The sequence below is a fragment of the Dunckerocampus dactyliophorus genome, chromosome 7 (assembly GCF_027744805.1).
Source record: "Dunckerocampus dactyliophorus isolate RoL2022-P2 chromosome 7, RoL_Ddac_1.1, whole genome shotgun sequence".
NCBI lineage: Eukaryota > Metazoa > Chordata > Actinopteri > Syngnathiformes > Syngnathidae > Dunckerocampus > Dunckerocampus dactyliophorus.
The window spans coordinates 30,256,284-30,274,735 of NC_072825.1; the positions used below are offsets into that span (position 1 = coordinate 30,256,284).

General features: G+C 45.3%; 1 protein-coding gene across 5 annotated transcripts in view; it reads left to right on the forward strand.

Annotated features, from left to right (window-relative positions):
- LOC129184918 (aryl hydrocarbon receptor nuclear translocator-like) overlaps positions 1-18,452 on the forward strand; it is a 34,497-nt gene that overhangs the window by 7,766 nt on the left and 8,279 nt on the right. For all 5 annotated transcript variants that reach the window (XM_054781426.1, XM_054781430.1, XM_054781431.1 and 2 more), the window contains 9 exons: positions 1,256-1,469; positions 1,557-1,659; positions 1,742-1,807; positions 1,892-1,977; positions 2,077-2,153; positions 6,734-6,868; positions 6,946-7,020; positions 15,318-15,469; positions 18,194-18,278. In XM_054781426.1, coding sequence (XP_054637401.1) covers positions 1,256-1,469; positions 1,557-1,659; positions 1,742-1,807; positions 1,892-1,977; positions 2,077-2,153; positions 6,734-6,868; positions 6,946-7,020; positions 15,318-15,469; positions 18,194-18,278 — 993 coding nt within the window. The remainder of the gene's footprint in view (positions 1-1,255; positions 1,470-1,556; positions 1,660-1,741; positions 1,808-1,891; positions 1,978-2,076; positions 2,154-6,733; positions 6,869-6,945; positions 7,021-15,317; positions 15,470-18,193; positions 18,279-18,452) is intronic.

The following is an 18,452-nucleotide window of genomic DNA, read 5'->3' on the forward strand; positions in this document are numbered from 1 at the left end:
CTTACAGGTGTTGGTTTCATTTCATGCAGACGCGCGTAAAAACAAATAAAAAAATCATTCATGATGTTTCCTGGGCTTTGTTTAAAGGAAAGCTGCCCTTTTTGGGAATTTTGCCCATCATCCATCTGTTCTGCATGTTCTAAAGAGAGAAAAACAGCTAAAAAAACAGCTAGCATGGGAACAATGCACGTAATTGGACACACATATTGCAACTATAAAAGTCCACAAAAAACCTCCAAAAAAGGCCAACAGTGTTCTATTTACATAAGTGACCTGTATATAAACCAAGCTCCAGCCACATTCTTACTGTAGCGGCTAACACGAAGAACTACTTTTTTGGCACAGTGACGCAGCGCCTCACCGCGACCAAGCGCAACGGGCCCACTCCAAAACAATGCGATAGGATACCAATCTGTACTGACTGGGAAACAAGAACAAACATATGAAGAACTACGAATAGACAACCAAATGATGTGTAAATGTGTAAATTAGCCCACACTCCATGTTTTGTTTATACACGTCTAGTGATATTATGTGCTATGTGCTCCATGTATCACAATCAATATCATGGTGACTTACTCCATGGACGGTTGTCCGCCTGGTTGTCCGCCTCTGCAGTTTTCCTCTAAGTGTGCGCTGATTTTAAAGACAATATGCACGTCAGTATACATCTCACTATACTGTAGCAGGGGAGGAGCATTGGGCTGGGCCATATGGACCAAAACTCATATCCCCATATATTGAGGTTGAATATGGATATACAATATACAGTATATCCCGATATTTTTTCTACAAAGTGAGTTTAGACAAAGTCAAAGCCTAATATCCGTGCAAAGTTGTTTTATTAAAATGTTAAAAATAGCATCTGAAATGAAATAGTCCATTCTCGTTTTGAAATAAATATAGAAAAAGTAAAATGTAATCTTCAATCTTAATCAGGCTGCACCCACGGTAGTCCCTCTGCAGTCGAGTTAGCGCTGTTAGCTCTTCCATCTTGTTGGGGAGAGATTTCACGTTCTCCATGATGACATGGTCTTTTTGGCGCTTCGCTCCTGTCGTGCTATTATACTTTAGCGCCAAATCCGTCTGTGGTGGTACACATTTAATTGTGGTGTGCTCCCACAAATAAATAAATGTACGAGAAACCCTGTTGTCGTTAGTAATTGGTGTGAGGAGCGATCCCTTGCATTGTCTGTCATGTCTTCTGTATCCCTGTTGTCTTTCCTTGGCTGGACTTGATGTCTCCTGTATGCAGGAGCTGAAGCACCTCATCCTGGAGGCAGCAGACGGCTTCCTGTTCGTGGTGTCGTGCGAGACCGGCCGCGTCGTGTACGTCTCGGACTCCCTGACGCCCGTCCTGAACCAGTCACAGTCCGACTGGCTGGGCTCGTCGCTCTATGACCAGCTCCACCCGGACGACACGGAGAAGCTGAGGGAGCAGCTGTCTACTGCAGAGAATAACAACACGGGTAACATGCACACAGTGGAACATCACAAGTGTCTGATTGATTGAAGCAATAAGCTGTTTGATCCGCTTGGACTTGGGGGGAAAAAAGGGAGGACGTTGGACTTGAAGACAGGAACAGTGAAGAAGGAAAGCCAACAGTCCTCCGCCAGGATGACAATGGGAGCCCGTCGCTCATTTATATGTAGAATGAGGTGTGACACAGTCTTCAATTGTACACATTGGCACGGGTGCACCTGAATGCAGCATTGCTTCATGCTCTGGTTCTGTTTGCAGGTGTGGCTCGTGTCCTGTGGAACCGTTGTCCATGAACAGACTAAACTTCCTCAGGAATAGAAACAGGTGACTGCTACAAGAAAGACTGTCAAGGGTAAAGACTGGTGATATTGCATATGGACACTGTTTGATCTTTGTGCTTCATTGTAGGAATGGTTTGGGTGCAGCAAAAGAAGGAGACCCTCAGTATGTTGTGGTCCACTGTACAGGCTACATCAAGTCCTGGCCGCCTGCCGGTAAAACATGTTGGCGGCTAACCTTTGGTCATCACATGCTTATGACCTTTTACTCACTGTAAGCTGTCGCCTGCGCTTTGACACATTTTCTGTTTTTAGGAGTGTCCTTATCAGACAGCGAACCAGAAAATACTCAGGGGAGCCGCTACTGTCTTGTTGCCATCGGCAGACTACAGGTAGGCATACAGCTGTGTCCCCTTCTGCTTGTGTGTACCGACTCTAACTAATCATCTAATTGCAACATTTACATCCCCGGTGGGCGTGCAGAATAGGATTTCATGGCCACACTCCTGACTGTTTGCTCAGTTTTGCAATCCTTTGTATCCTATCCATCACTGATAACATTCTAGGCTGCTCTGATGCACTTGTGCACGAGTGCAATTTTGCAAAAAGAGCAACTACAGCGGAACCCGTCGATGTTGACGCCCATCAGACTGGCTGATTGACGCTGACATAATCAAAGCTAGCTAGCCACGGCTTTCTCGTTTTACATTGGGAGCATTTTGGGGGGGGGATTCTTTTGTTTCCATATTATATTTTATACTCTTTATCTAACAGAGTTGCTGCAAGAGTAATTTTGTTATATGTCTTGACTAGGGTGGGGCATTGTTTGAATTTGAACGATTCCGGTTCCTTGTCGATGCTTTTAAGAGGCAGTGTCCAAAAAGTTTGCATGGTTCAAATGAGGATGCCAACCAGAATTCTTTTTGGATGAAAAGTTTGAATTTCTCCATGAATTGTTTAATGATATGAACTTTACTATGAATTTCTTACAGGGCTGTTTTCAACCAGTGTATACAGGAAATATCAAAGCATTCAACTGGAATATAAATGTTCTAAAGAGTCAAGAATGAAGAGTACACTTTCAGATGATGTTTACTTTTGAAAAGTAGTAGACCTTCTTTGCTGCATCAATTTTTTTTATCCATCCATCCATTTTCTGTACCGCTTGTCATTTGGGTCTCGGGGTATGCGGGAGCCTATCCCAGCTGACCTTGGGCAAGAGGCAGTGCACACCCGGGACTGGTCGCCCGCCAGCCAATCACAGGGCACATATAGACACGCAACCAGTCATTCATCCCTATGGGCAATTTAGAGTCGCCAATTAACCTAACATGCATGTTTTTGGAATGTGGGATGAAGCCAGAGTACCCGACGAAAACCCACGCACACACGGGGAGAACACGCTCACTCCACACAGAGATGCCCAAATGGCTATTTTTTTATGACACCCTTATTTTATGAACACAGTTAAACAGGATATAACCCAAAGTGCTCTTATTTTGTTGCTAAAAGGGACGTACTGTGCAAATAAATAAACTTGCCTCACTGTAGCCCCCATCATTTATTTACACCCAACTCCCACATCAGCTAGTATCCTGAGACCCTGGCTTACATTTGCATGAGACAGACAACATTTACTGTTGGACTTCCCTGATTCTGACTACTTAGAGGAAGTCCGTTGTAGCACATCAAAGACGAGGTATTGTTATTTCTACATCATGAATGTGCGAACATTAATCATGCTGGTGGTTCACCACCCTCCTATGCATGATATCATTGTGTTGCAAATGTTGCACTGAGCTGACCACTCTTTCGTATCAAATTAAGCCAAACTCTGAATCGGAATCTTAGTCCCAGTTCCATTGATGCTGGAGACTCGATGCCCAACCCTCGTCTTGACTACCATGACAATAAAGCTTTCATGCGCAAATATTTCGTCCAGTGGCTAACAAATGAACAGAAAATGTGTGGATTTTGTTAGTTGCTGTGGTAGGATCCAAGTTAATACTGCCATGTTTTAATTTTGAAGCCTACTTTGCGCTGAACAGGAAGTTTAAATGCTGTGTAACCAGCCAGTAGTTTTGTTGCTGTTCCACACTGCTTAGTGATAATGATGACGTAAACAATACTAAAACATATGTCAACATAAAGAGACCCATATGAGTTGGTCCACATAGACGCGTAGTCGACTAAAGTAGGTTCCACTTTATATCAAATGTTGCTTTGATAATTACTTACAGTGGTGTGAAAAAGTGTTCGCCCCCTTACAGATTTCCTTTTTTTTTTGTCACACTTAAATGTTCCAGATCATCAAAGTGATTTGCCCCCCTATTAAAACATAATTTAACTGAGATGAATTGAGATCTATCAGTGTAGAAAAGGTTATGAAGCCATTTCTAAAGCATTGGGACTCCAACCATCCACAGTGAGAGCCATTATCCACAAATGGCCAAAACATGGAATAGTGGTGAACCTTCCTTCGAGTGGCCGGCCAACCAAAATGACCCCAAGAGCGCAGCGACGACAGGTCACAAAAGGCCCCACAACAACATCCAAAGAACTGCAGGCCTCACTTGCCTCAGTTAAGGTCAGTGTTCATGACTCCACCATTAGAAAGACACTGGGCAAAAACGGCCTGCATGGCAGAGTTCCAAGACCAAAACCACTGCTGAACAAAAACAACATTAAGGCTCATCTCAATTTCACCAGAAAACATCTTGATGATCCCCAAGACCTTTGGGAGGGAAGATTGTACTGTTGATTTGGATGAATATGCTTCTGCTGTTACTGGCTACATTATAATGCACATGCATAGAGACTGTTAGCACCACCAAGTATTACAGAAAATACCCTAACCAAAAACCATGGATGAACTGTGATGTAAGGTCTAAGCTACGTGCTCGTTCGTCTGCATTTGTCATGGGCACCATTGAGGACTACAAAAAGGCCAGATATGACCTGAGGAGGTCCATACGAGAGGCCAAAAGACAGTACAGACAGAAGCTGGAGGGCTACTATTCCACCTCAGACCCTCGGCGCATGTGGGCGGGGCTCCAGCACATCATAGACTATCGACAGCGGAGTAGCGTAGCCACGTCCAACCATACCACACTTCCAGATGAGCTGAATGAGTTCTATGCCAGCTTTGACACCCAAACTCCTGATGAGCAGAGAGGGTGGCTGGACTTGGGGAGCACACAGGACTCACCTCTCATGGTGACATCAGCTGATGTGCGCAGGGTTCTAAACAAAACAAACCCACGAAAAGCAGCAGGCCCAGACAACATCTCAGGACGTGCACCTCGGGTTTGCTCATCAGCGCTAGCTGATGTGCTTGCTGACATATTTAACCTGTCGCTTGCACAAGCATCTGTACCGACCTGCTTTAAGTCCACCACCATAGTGCCCGTACCCAAGAAGAGCAACGTGACCTGCTTGAATGACTATCGCCCTATAGCACTCACTCCTATTGTTATGAAGTGCTTTGAAAGAATAGTCATGACCCACATCAAAAAGAGCATCCCGGCAACTGTGGACCCTCTACAGTTTGCATACCGCCAGAACCGGTCCACGGATGATGCAGTCAACACTGCCATCCACACAGCCCTTTCTCACCTACAGGGCCAGGACACATATGTCAGAATGCTATTTATAGACTATAGCTCTGCTTTTAATACAGTCAGCCCCCACAAACTCACAGATAAGCTCCTCACACTTGGCCTGTCCCCCTCCCTCTGTAACTGGGTGTTTAACTTTCTCACAGGCAGGCCCCAGTCAGTCAGAGTCCACAATCGCACATCCAGCTCAAGAATTGTGAGCACTGGGACCCCACAGGGGTGTGTGCTGAGTCTGCTCCTCTACACGCTCTTCACCTACGATTGCGTGGCCTCCCAGAACAACAGCAGCATCATTAAATTTGCGGATGACACTACAGTCATTGGCCTGATCACTGGAGGTGTTGAAACATCATACAGAAGAGAGGTGGCGGACCTCATAGCTTGGTGTCGTGATAACAATCTCCTTCTCAATACAGATAAGACTAAAGAGATGATCATCGACCCAAGAACAAGGGAAAAGGAGCCGCATAAACCCCTGTTTATTGATGAGACTGAGGTGGAGAGGGTGAAAACCTTCAAGTTCCTTGGCACACACATCAGCGAGGACCTCACCTGGTCTCACAACACCCAACAAATTCTGAAGAAGTCCCAAAGGAGACTGTACTTCCTGAGAAGACTGAGGAAATTTGGCATGTCCACCACAATCCTGAGTTGCTTCTACAGATGCACTATGGAAAGTGTCCTTACCGCCTCCATCACTGTTTGGTACGGTAACTGTACAACACGTGAACGAAGAACAACAACACGTGAACGAACCTACGAAGAACACACAACCTCATCAAGGACAGCACACATCCACAACACTCATTATTCACACTCCTACCGTCAGGCAGACGCTACAGGAGTTTGAAGTCCAGGACCACAAGGCTGGCAAACAGCTTTTACCCACAGGCCATCAGGCTTCTCAACGAAGCACTCACACACGCCGCACGCAACACACACTCATAGCACTTTATTTATTTATTTATTTATTTGTATTATCTATCTGTATTAATGTCTCTTCTGTTGTTGCTGCTTAATTTATTGGTATTTATGTTTCTTATGTTCTTATTCTTTCTTGTGTTTTCTTTCTTTTCTTGGGAGAATGAACAGAATAAGAATTTCATTGCATAGTATAACTGCCTGTTTTACTGTGTATATGACAATAAAACTCTTGAATCTTGAATTTTGTGTTCGGTTGTGTTGTCATTGACTAATATTTAAACATGTTTGATGATCTGAAACATTTAAATGTGACAAACATGCAACAAAAAAAAGATATCAGGAAGGGGGCAAACACTTTTTCCACACCACTGTATGCATTGTATTTTTGTTGTTTTTTTAAAATATGACATCCTTCCACCCATCCATTTCAGGTGACCTGCTGTCCAGGTGACACGGACGTCAACAGCATCAGCGTTCCAGTGGAGTTCATCTCGCGCCACAACTGCCAGGGCATCTTCACCTTTGTCGACCACCGTTGTGTCGCAGCCGTCAACTACCAGCCTCAGGTGCTGCGCCTTACAACATTTGTTTATTAGAGACTTGTTGTGTTCACGATGAGCTTATGGACCTCGTGTTCGTTTAGGAGCTGTTGGGGAAGAATATTCTTGAACTCGCCCACCCTGAAGACCAAGGCTTACTCCGAGATAGCTTCCAACAGGTAAAAAAATCAATTGTAAAGTAAGAGTTGAGATTTCGCGAGATGAAAAGATTTTGGCTACTGTGAATGATAATACAGTAATATGGAAGTGGTAGTGTGCAAGGCATTAATTGAACCGCACCTTTAAGTGCTTTATACACACCTTGCAGTCCAACATACTGTGGTGTTCCCAGCATCAGCAAGCGATGTGTGGCTGTTATTTCCGTCAAAGTTGAACAGCTGGCACTGTTTGTTGTCCAAGCAGAAGCTGGAGTAATTCTACATTAAATGCTCAACTTGTCTAAGCCTTAAATCACCAAGTGCTTCTATTTACCCTCGTTTGCACTGAGCGCCAACTTTACGAGCTCCAGTGATCACCGGTTTTGCTTCACAACACAGCCCATGCCTAGAAGAGATGTGGCTATATTGAGCAAGTAGGGGTGCACATTAAAAGTCAGGAAGTGTTTCTTGCTTTGTTTATCTGCTGCGCGTACCTCCGATTGTACAAAAGTACCGCTGTGGGATGCCAGTTTGAAAGCTGCATAAACCTGTTCACAATGCAGCCCCACCCTTGCAGCGACAGAACCTTCAACACACTCTTCCAGTGCGTGGTTTATTTGGTCTAAAAAAATTTAGACAATAATATCATTTAGCGTCAATTTGTGGCACAATAATAATTTCAAAATGCACTTGCACTGTTTTGTGAATCAGTCTCGTCTTATTTTTTCATTGTACTTTTTAAAAATTGATGTTAACGTCTTTCGTCGTCTTGTGAACCCAATCTCGTGCATCGCCTCGTCTCATGAGTTGGGTGTCCCGTGACACCCCTGTAAAGGAGTGATTTTCACCTGTTTGCAATGTGGTGTGTGAATTGTTAAGCTCACACACATGTGAAACATGACCCAGCAATGTCAGGGAGCGTGCATGAATGTTTGCAGCAGGAATGTCACGTGTCGCTGCTTTGAGACGCTCTTCAGTTTATAAGAAATGAGTGGCTGTTCAATGTTTGGAGCATCATTCGCAACATACTCATCTATCAGGCAAGAGTGCCATCCGTCCAAGACAAGAGAGCTCGCAGAAAATGTAAACCTCTCACATCAGAACGGGACAAAATCTCCTGCAGTGTTTGTGGAAGACTGTGTCCCAGGAATAGGGCTGCACTCCCACGTGAGGAGTCACTCAAGGAGTCACTCATTCCTCGGACCGACAAGAGACTCCATGAATGCTGCTTGGTGCTATAAGGGTCAAAAAGTTAATACGCATCTTGCTTGCTTTACATGAGGGGCGTCCGATATCATCAGTCGACCAATATTACAGTATGTTGTGAAAATGTGATATCGAACCATATCGGTGTTTGCTTAGTGCAAGTGAGACCTCATCATACTGGGCCGTGTTCCACATTGCAACAAAGCTTGCTAGCTCAGAAAGTTTTGTCTTTGCATTGTAAATATGCAATTGGCAAAGACAGTTAAGCACTGGCTATGCGAGGGAAGGAATAAAGGATCTTCCTTCACTACGTCTAATCTGATATCACACCACAGGAAGAATCACACGCAGCGCTATTTCACAAAGCTATGATAAGAAGTGACCAGCAGTACTCAAAAAAAAAAAAAAAGACTTGGCGATAACCAGTTTGTAATTTCAGTGATCGTATTAGCCCAGAGTTTCACACTTTGCACTTTACTTTGTTCTTGTACCAATGTTTGCGCCACAGAGGAATGTGCAGCTTTCCAAAATGTATCCTTGCCAGCATTATTTTAGTGGATTCTTTTTTAAGACTAACCTGGCTTACTTGTTTAGTTACTATTTTATTTTATTCTTTACAGCGTAGAATTCAGAACAAATGCAATTAAAAAGTGCATCCAAAAGGCGAGATTAAAACATTGTAATGTCACATAGTCATCCCTCATTTATGTCTGGAAGGTCATGTAATGTAACGTCATGTCTCATAACTTTACTGATGCCTTGTGACCACAATAGTACATACACTATATCTGGTCTTTCTATCATTTTTGGCTAATAATAGGCCATAGTCAACCACCAAACAGCCATCATTTTGAAAAAACGCTATATAGTGAGGCAGCGATATTTGACCCGCAATATAGCAAGGGACGACTGTATTCCTAAATATGCCTTATTTAAAGCGTTATAAGTAGGGGTGTCACGATACAACTTTGCCACTTTCAAATCCGATTCCAATATTGCAGGCTTGAATATCGACCAATACCAATATCGATCCGATATCAGCACAGGTCATACATACTTGTATTACTTGTTTAGTTCAAATAATACTTGTTTCTTCAAATAAAGAAGAATAGTCAGCAACAGTAGGTATGAGGAAAAAGGGACCCATTTACTTCTTGATGCATGCGGCGTTTAGTTTTATCCACCGTAGGCATAATCTAGCGAGGCGCGACGTGCTCAATGAAGCGTTTAAAACCGACACTACTGGCCACCGACGGAGGCTGGACCTTTTCTCTTTTGCCGTCCCGTGGAAGTTCCTCACGCTTTGCAAATGTTTCAAACAGCGGTGGATGTTTCGGGAAGCCGTGGTGTTGCGAAAGTCCTTCTTGACATGCCGACGAGATTGGTCGTCTTAAACTTCCCCGGTTCCGTGCCACCAAGGGAAACTTGTGCAAGACAGGTTTTGCGCTCAGCTGCAAGGTCTTTTTCTGACTTTAAGGAAGATCTCTTGGAGATGCAGGAAGTATCTATCTATGTAAACACGCTAGCACACGCTGCTGTTGTTATCCCGTGAGTTCCGCATGCTGAATCCAAGTTCTGCTGCTGGATAGAAAGAAGTGCTGGTGCGGTGAATGGCATGGACTGCTTGTATCGGAGTGCCAATATTGGAGATTTTTAGATGCAGGTCAATATAATTACCTCCGACAAGGAGGTCATGCTTGTTTTTCTGGCGTTGATCTGATTGTTTGTTTGTGTTCAAAATAATTTGAAAAGATCAGAATGGATTTGGATGAATCTTTCAGGAATTGTCGGAAATGGGATATTTCTAAGAATTTATTACATTTTGGGGGTGATCCGGATCAGGAATAGGACCATTTTCAGCATTTGTGCATGTAACTCCACCACAAAAAATGGTCAGAGCACTTGGGGAAAAAAATACAGGACAGTTTCTACAAAATATCAAAGACTGATCCAGATAATGGAATAATTCCAGATACTATGATCCACGATATGAAAAGACCTTTGGAATTTCCATCATAGGAAGACAACCAATGAAGCTGTAAACATACAACAAACACCATCATATAAGCCAAGACACTGTGGAATCTGGATTTGTTGTGTCTTCAACAGTTATGGAGCTATAGATCCGGAAGAAAACCACCATTATGGAAAATGTCATTTTTGTCAACTACTGAACTAATATTGATATCATTATGAATCCCAATGCTAACAGTATATATTCTTTGTCAGGGAATCTAAATATGTAGATGAAATAAATGTAAGACTAATATTTATGCTGTAAATTACAATATTGGGGGGGGGGGGGGGGGGGGGGGGGGGGGGGGGGGGGGACTATGGCACTTGGCGGAGGTCTCCGCTCTCCGAGTGCTTTTCTAGTTCTATACTGTTATTTTTTTGGCTGATATCAGACCAATATCAATATCGGACTGGGACACCCCTCGCTACAAGTTAAAAGCAGTGTGCAGCAGGTGTGTTTTTAAGTTGGTCTTGAAGGTTGTAAGGTCAGCAGTGTCACGAATGTGTGGCAGAAGTGAGTTCCAAAGGAAGGGGGCGGCAACAGAGAAGGCCCTGGGTGTAGGGGTGTATTTGTATTTGGCTTATTTTATACAAACAGTGAGCACGTTTCCGTGCAGTCGGATAACCCTGTCATAACCGGAATATTAGCAATAACCTGGTTGTACACGGCCATGTAAACACAAATAACCCTTTTGACCCATATATGCTCATATTCCAGTGTTTAAATACCTGAATGTTTCCCCTGGGACTCCTTTTCTAGCCCAAATACTGGGTCAAAAGTGTCCAGGAGGCTCGGGTGGATGTAGCATGGATACAGATGGCACAGCTCCGGCTCCATTTCCTATTTCTTCACATTCTCGCCTTCCGTTAATGAAGAAAGTGAGACAGAATAGTGTCAAGTAATGGTGGTGGGTCAGTACCAGCACCAAAGCACAAACAAAGCTGTTCATTATCCTCTGTGCCGGTGTTGTTGTTTTTGGATACAGGAAGCAGAAATGACTCGCATTGCCTCATGATGTTTTCTGTGCTTTTTTTTTTCCATTCCATTCCATTTTCCTCCGCTTATCCGGGTCCGGGTCGCGGGGGCAGCAGTCTCAGTAGGGAAGCCCAGACTTCCCGGTCCCCGACCACCTCCTCCAGCTCCACCGGGAGGACACCGAGGCGTTCCCAGGCCAGCTGTGAGACATAATCCCTCCAGCGTGTCCTAGGTCTTCCCCGGGGCCTTCTCCCGGCTGGGCATGCCCGAAACACCTCACCAGGGAGGCGTCCGGGAGGCATCCGGACTAGATGCCCGAGCCACCTCAGCTGGCTCCTCTCGATGTGAAGGAGCAGCGGCTCTACTCTGAGCTCCTCTCGGATAACCGAGCTCCTCACCCTGTCTCTTAGGGTGAGTCCCGCTACCCTACGAAGAAAACTCATTTCAGCCGCTTGTATCCGCGATCTCGTTCTTTCGGTCATGACCCAAAGCTCATGACCATAGGTGAGGGTGGGAACATAGATCGATCGGTAAATTGAGAGCTTTGCCTTCCGGCTCAGCTCTCTCTTCACCACGACGGTCCGGTACAGCGACCGCATTACTGCAGACGCTGCGCCGATCCGCCTATCGACCTCACGCTCCAACCTTCCCTCACTCGTGAACAAGACCCCGAGATACTTGAACTCCTCCACCTGGGGCAGGACCTCATTCCCAACCCGGAGGGAGCAATCCACCCTTTTCCGACTGAGAACCATGGCCTCGGATTTGGAGGTGCTGAGTCTCATCCCAGAAGCTTCACACTCAGATGCAAACCGTCCCAGTAAACGCTGCAGGTCACAGCTCGATGAGGCCATCAGGACCACATCGTCTGCAAATAGCAGAGATGAGATCCTAGTGCCCCCGAACTGGACTCCCTCGACACCTTGGCTGCGCCTAGAAATTCTGTCCATGAAAATTATGAACAAAATCGGTGACAAAGGGCAGCCTTGGCGGAGGCCAACGTTCACCGGAAACAGGCTTGACTTACTACTGGCAATGCGAACCAGGCTCCTGCTCCGGTTGTACAAGGACTGAATGGCACGTAGTAGCGCGCCACCAATCCCATACTCCCGGAGCACCCCCCACAGGACACCGCGAGGGACACGGTCGAATGCCTTTTCCAGGTCCACAAAGCACATGTAGACCGGTTGGGCAAACTCACAAGTACCCTCCAGGACCCTTGCAAGGGTGTAGAGCTGGTCCAGTGTTCCGCGACCAGGACGAAAACCACATTGCACCTCCTGTAGCCGAGGTTCGATTAACGGTCGTACCCTTCTCTCCAGCACCCTGGAATAGACTTTCCCAGGGAGGCTGAGGAGTGTGATCCCCCTATAGTTGGAACACACCCTCCGGTCACCCTTCTTGAAAAGGGGGACCACCACCCCAGTCTGCCAATCCAGAGGTACTGTTCCCGACTTCCACGCAATGTTGAAGAGACGTGTCAGCCAAGACAGTCCCGCAACATCCAAAGCCTTGAGGAATTCAGGGCGAAACTCGTCCACCCCCGGAGCTTTGCCACTGGGGAGCATTTTGACTACCCCAGATACCTCAGCCACGGTGATGGAACTGTCCGCGTTCGTATCCTCAGTCTCTGCTTCCTCTAGGGAAGGTATGTCAGTGGGATTGAGAAGGGCCTCAAAGTATTCCTTCCACCGCCCAACTATATCCTCAGTCGAGGTCAGCAGGCTCCCGTCCCCACTGTAAACAGTGTGGACCGGGCACTGCTTCCCCTTTCTGAGGCGCCGGACGGTTTGCCAGAACCTCTTCGAGGCCGACCGAAAGTCGTGTTCCATGGCCTCACCAAACTCCTTCCACACCCGAGTTTTTGCCTCGACCACCGCCGAAGCCGCGTGCCACTTGGCCTGCCGGTACCCGTCAGCTGCTTCAGGAGTCCCACAAGCCATCCATGCTCGATAGGACTCCTCCTTCAGCTTGACGGCAGCCCTGACCTCTGGTGTCCACCATCGGGTTCGGGGCTTGCCGCCACGACTGGCACCGACCACCTTGCGGCCGCAGCTCCGATCGGCTGCCTCAGCAATGGAGGCACGGAATAAAGCCCATTCGGACTCGATATCCTCATCCTCCCCCGGGATGCAGGAGAAGCTCTGCCGGAGGTGAGAGCTGAAGACTCGACGAACAGGAGACTCTGCCAAACGTTCCCAGCACACCCTCACTACACGTTTGGGTCTCCCGGGTCTGTCCGGCATCCTCCCCCGCCATCTAATCCAACTCATCACCAGGTGGTGATCAGTTGACAGCTCAGCCCCTCTCTTTACCCGTGTGTCCAAAACATGCGGACGCTTTTTTTTGTTTTTGTTTTTTTCATGTCACATGTAGACGGGTTATTCCGAATGTTTCAGAAACCAGAATATTGGGCCTCATTCACGAAACGTTCTTACGCACAAATGTGTTCTTAAAGCCTTCTTACGAAGATTTTTGGCATTCACGAAACGTGTTCTCTACTCACAGTTCTTAGATCTAAGAACAAATTCTACGAACGCTCAGGAGGACTCTTACGCACAAGCAAAGCTTGCACTTTCAATGCGCAATCGTGATGGATTTTGCAACCTGATCCCAAAAAATGTAGTGCAAATAAAATATCCCAACAATTATTTATCATCAAAACAACTAAAATATACTCCATGGATAAATATATATTCAAATCCCAATTCATCAAAAAAAAAAGTAGCTGGCTGGACGTGCGCTGCACAGAGAGAGAATGTAAAGGGACCATTAGATTTATTTGCTGGAAGCCATGAATATTTGATGTCCCGCTTCAGGCTTCAGGCTTCCCTCTCTGTTCTTGCAGGTGTGCAGGATCATCAGAATAACATCGCAATGAAATGTGGTGTGTCTATTGCGCACGAGCACCCCCAGATAACGACATGCGCCCCCAGCCACGTCTTGAGCCAGAGCACGGGGCTGCTGTATTAATTAGGCAGCGTCTAATCAAATGTAACCACAGAAAAAATACATTGTCACACACAAACTATGTATTTTGACTTTATTTTTCCATCATGATTGTGTAAATATTTTCTAGAGTTTCCGAAATGGTTTGGTTTCTGATTGATGGCCCACCTCCCGTTTCCTCCAGATCCCTCCGGTGCAGTCCAATCTTTTTTTTTCAGTCTATTTTAAGTCAAAACACTTCTTTTTAACCTCTGCGGTGGTGCATTTCTCCGTGGAAACGGCATTTATGTTTCCTGCAATGGTGCTCCATGCCGACTCTTTTTGGATGGCCTGATGACCGGTGGATACACGTGAAAATAAGGTGGTCTTGTGTTCGCTCACTCCTTGTAAAAGCACCTCTATTTCAGCAGAATTGAAGTTTTTCTTTCGTTTGTTGTCCAGCTGCTCCTCAGTCTTGCCCTTGTGCGTTGCCATCTCCGCCTCCAGCTGCCTGTTGCGCACGGCACATTTTTGCCTTATATAGGAAATAATAGGCGGTGACCTATGCAAATTAGGCCTTACATACATGTGCATCGCAGTTGGCATTCATCAACCTAAGAATACCGGTGCGAACGATTATCCCTACTTAAGAACGTGTCGTGAATGTGGCGCAGTTTCCAACCCGCGCCTTCTTAAGTACACTTCTTAAGAAGACTTTTAAGAAGATGTTCGTGAATGAGGCCCGTTGACCTTAACCTGAATATTGACTGCATGTAAACGCAGTGAGTGTTTATTTGTGAAATGCATCCAGTGGCATCACAGTAAAAGAAGCATCATCTGTTGATTCATCACATGAGATGCGACCTGACATTAGTTTGCAGGAAGAGCCGCTGCTTATATCGGTATCGGTTGATATCGGTATGGGAAGTGAGGTGCTCGACGCCTGGCTGACTCATGTGGATATAAGGAGAATGGGTGATAATAAAGGATATTTGTTGACATGTTTTTCCTCCATGTTAATACTGCTGTGTTTCACCGGATGACATTTTTGGTTTATGTAGCGTATCAGAAATAATTGGAGGATTCCCTGTGGGATACATTGTGGTGGTCTGCAACCATGCATTGACAGTTTATGGTGTCATCTAACTTCTTTTGTTGCTCATATTGTTTTTTTGTTTGTTTTTGTCTTCAGGTGATGAAGCTGAAGGGTCAAGTGCTATCAGTGATGTTCAGGTTCCGCTCCAAATCCAGAGAATGGATTTGGATGAGAACCAGCTCCTTCACCTTCCAGAATCCATTTTCGGAGGAGATTGAATACATCATCTGCACAAACGTCAACGTCAAGTGAGTCACATATTTGGTTCTGTTTGTTTAAGCAAAGCCATCTAAATATTAGGGGTGTAACGGTACACCATAATCGCGTCACTATTTTCAGTACAGCTGCTTAGCTTTTGTGTAAAAAGCTTTAATGATTTTTAAAGTGAGACCGCTGGAATAAATAATACTCTCAAATTAACACAAATTTATATAGCAGACAGAAAAATTAGGGATGGCCATATTTGTTCGATATCGCATAAAAATGTGATAGTGGTAGACATCAGTATCGGATTTTTCTTGATAGTGAAAACTGATATTTAGAAAAATGCTGGATAGATGCATTTTAATGTTCACATGGCCAGGATGACACCACATACAGTGCAAGCCCACCTCCGTTGCGCTTTCCACAGGCTCTTGTGTTCTTGGCCGCTCTGCTGACTACTGAAGTAGGCTAGCTCCTCATGTTAGCCTCTGGGACGCTACCTCTTAGCCATTCAATTTGAAGGTCTAGACCAGGGGTGTCAAACTCCTTTTCACTTGGGGCCACATCGACATAATGGCTGTCCTCAAGGGGCCCGATGTAACTTATAAATAAAACTAAATGTAATGTAAAATAAACGTAACAACTCCTTCATGTTAAATAACTCTAAATGTATGACTTATTCAAGTGACAAACATTACAGTTGCATAGAAAAAAACTATCTTTACTTGTTGCTGTGTTATAACATAAATCATTTGAATTTGTCATGAAACCCACACTACTCCACCAACCAAGGATCAAACTATCCAAGTGAATTAAGAAAAATAACATAAAACACAAGTTATGACATTAACTTTGTTCCAAACGTTTTTGTCAAAGTTAAAATGGGCTTAAATACTGTAGACAATTGTGAGCTGCTAACAACATGTACGACAGATGTAGCATTTTACACAAAAAAGGCTGCACAGCCTTGCAACCAACTGATGGTTTGACTACAATCATTTGTCTGCATGCAAACATAAAACCTGCAAATACTAAATAATTGCAACAGCAGCCGCACATAAATAATATGTAATCAACTAAAAATGACAAAATAAAAGTTGACTCAGTTTACAGCTATATTGGTCATGTTTTTAGGTTAGTAACTAACCTAAAAATATATTTATGATATTTTTTTAAAGTCTGTAATTGGTCGGGGCACACCTGTTCACAGACCTTCAGCATGCACCGCTTCAAAAAACGCTCCCTCTGAAAAGCACTTGGAAGCGTGGGCAATTTCTTCAGCCACAATAAAGCTAGCTTCCACTGCCGCATTGGTTTTGGCTGTGGATTTCGTGACCACACTCTGCTGCAATCACAGTTTGCCTTCTAATTCTTGGGCAATTTGTTGCATTGCTTGAAGGCTAGCTTTGGCGTACTTAGCTCCGTGTTTAGTGTCAAAATGCCGACGCAGATTGTACTCTTTAACAACCGACACCGCTTCGTAACACAAAAGACATAGCGGTCTTTCTCCTTGAAGCACAAACAAGTACTCGCCTTCCCATCTTCCTTGAAACGATCCTCCATCCGCATCAACTTTTCTCTCCCTGGACATTTTGGGATCATTATTTATTTGTCAATTCAACTCGTTGGCATTGATGTGGAGACACTGCCGTTTAGTGGCGGTGAGCCGTCACTTCGTATTGTAGTCGATAGGCATTGTGGGAAATGTAGTTTTTGATCAAAGCACGGTTTTGACCTATTTTATTGCTCTCGCGGGCCACATAAAATGACTTGGTGGGCCACATTTGGCCCGCGGGCCTTGAGTTTGACACCTGTGGTCCAGACCATTTTGCCAACTCGTCGATCTTGCTTGGTGGTGATTTCACATTTCCCATGATAATAGAAGCTACCGAAGGCTTGAATCTCCGCTTCCTCGCGAGCCGCTTGACTTTCATCTTAGCACCGGCATGGCCACCTTTTTATCAATGGGTAGACAGGGAATCGCACCGATGCTGGACGTTGAGCTCATGGCAAAAAATGTCCTTGAATGAACAAACATAGCTGCTTGAAAAGCAGCCACATGTGGTGGCCGTGTTATTTCCACGACATACATGCATAGATACATGCATACATACATGCATACATGCATACATACATACAGTACATAGATGGTATTATTAATACGTGAACCGTCACACCCCTACTACTGTAGATATAACAGTTCTGCGGTTTATGAGATTCTGAATGCCTCCGCATAACCCCAGTCCCCTACTCCCCAACCTCACACTGATCCCTGTCTCCCTTCATCCCACCTCTGGGGCCAGTAGAAACGCGAGTCAGGACCCCCTCACTCCCATCTCCTCCCCAAGCGGTTTGCTGCCCCCCTCCCTGGGTCAGAGAAGCTCAAATGGCTCACCTGTGGTTCTTAGCCCAGGGCAGGTAGCTACCAGGTGAGAGCAGGCTGGCCGTCACTCTCCTCCCTCCCCAGCAAGGGACAGTAGTAGTTGCAGCTTCTTCATGGGAGACCACAGACATGTTTCTGGTTTATATCTCACAGCTTCTTTTTGCATGTTTGACAGCCTCTAACACCAAACGTTTTGCAGGTTTCGCAGCATGAGAGTGGTACATGTCTTTAGAATTACTCTTATCGTCTTATCCTCTTTTGTTGATGTTGCCATGGTGACTGGTGGCGGGTTCCTTTTGTGTATTTGTCACTCACCGGGTGGAATGAGCTTGTTTTGACGGCACCTCCACTCAGCACTCATCACCCTTCCATCGTCCTTTCACAGGCAGTTGCAGCAGCAGCAGGCCGAGTTGGAAGTGGGCGCCGCAAGAGACGGCATGTACGAGGCAGGACCCATCACGCTCTCCCAGGTAAGGGGAAGGACGACTGCTTTGCGTTTTTCTCTTTACTCCTTTTCTGTTTTCACGATGAAAAATAGTCAGGAAGTACAACAAAATGAATGCAGGGAGTGATGCGTCATGACTTCCTTTCAGCCGCACGCTGGTCTAGTGGTTAGCACACAGTCACAGTCCGGAGATCGGGAA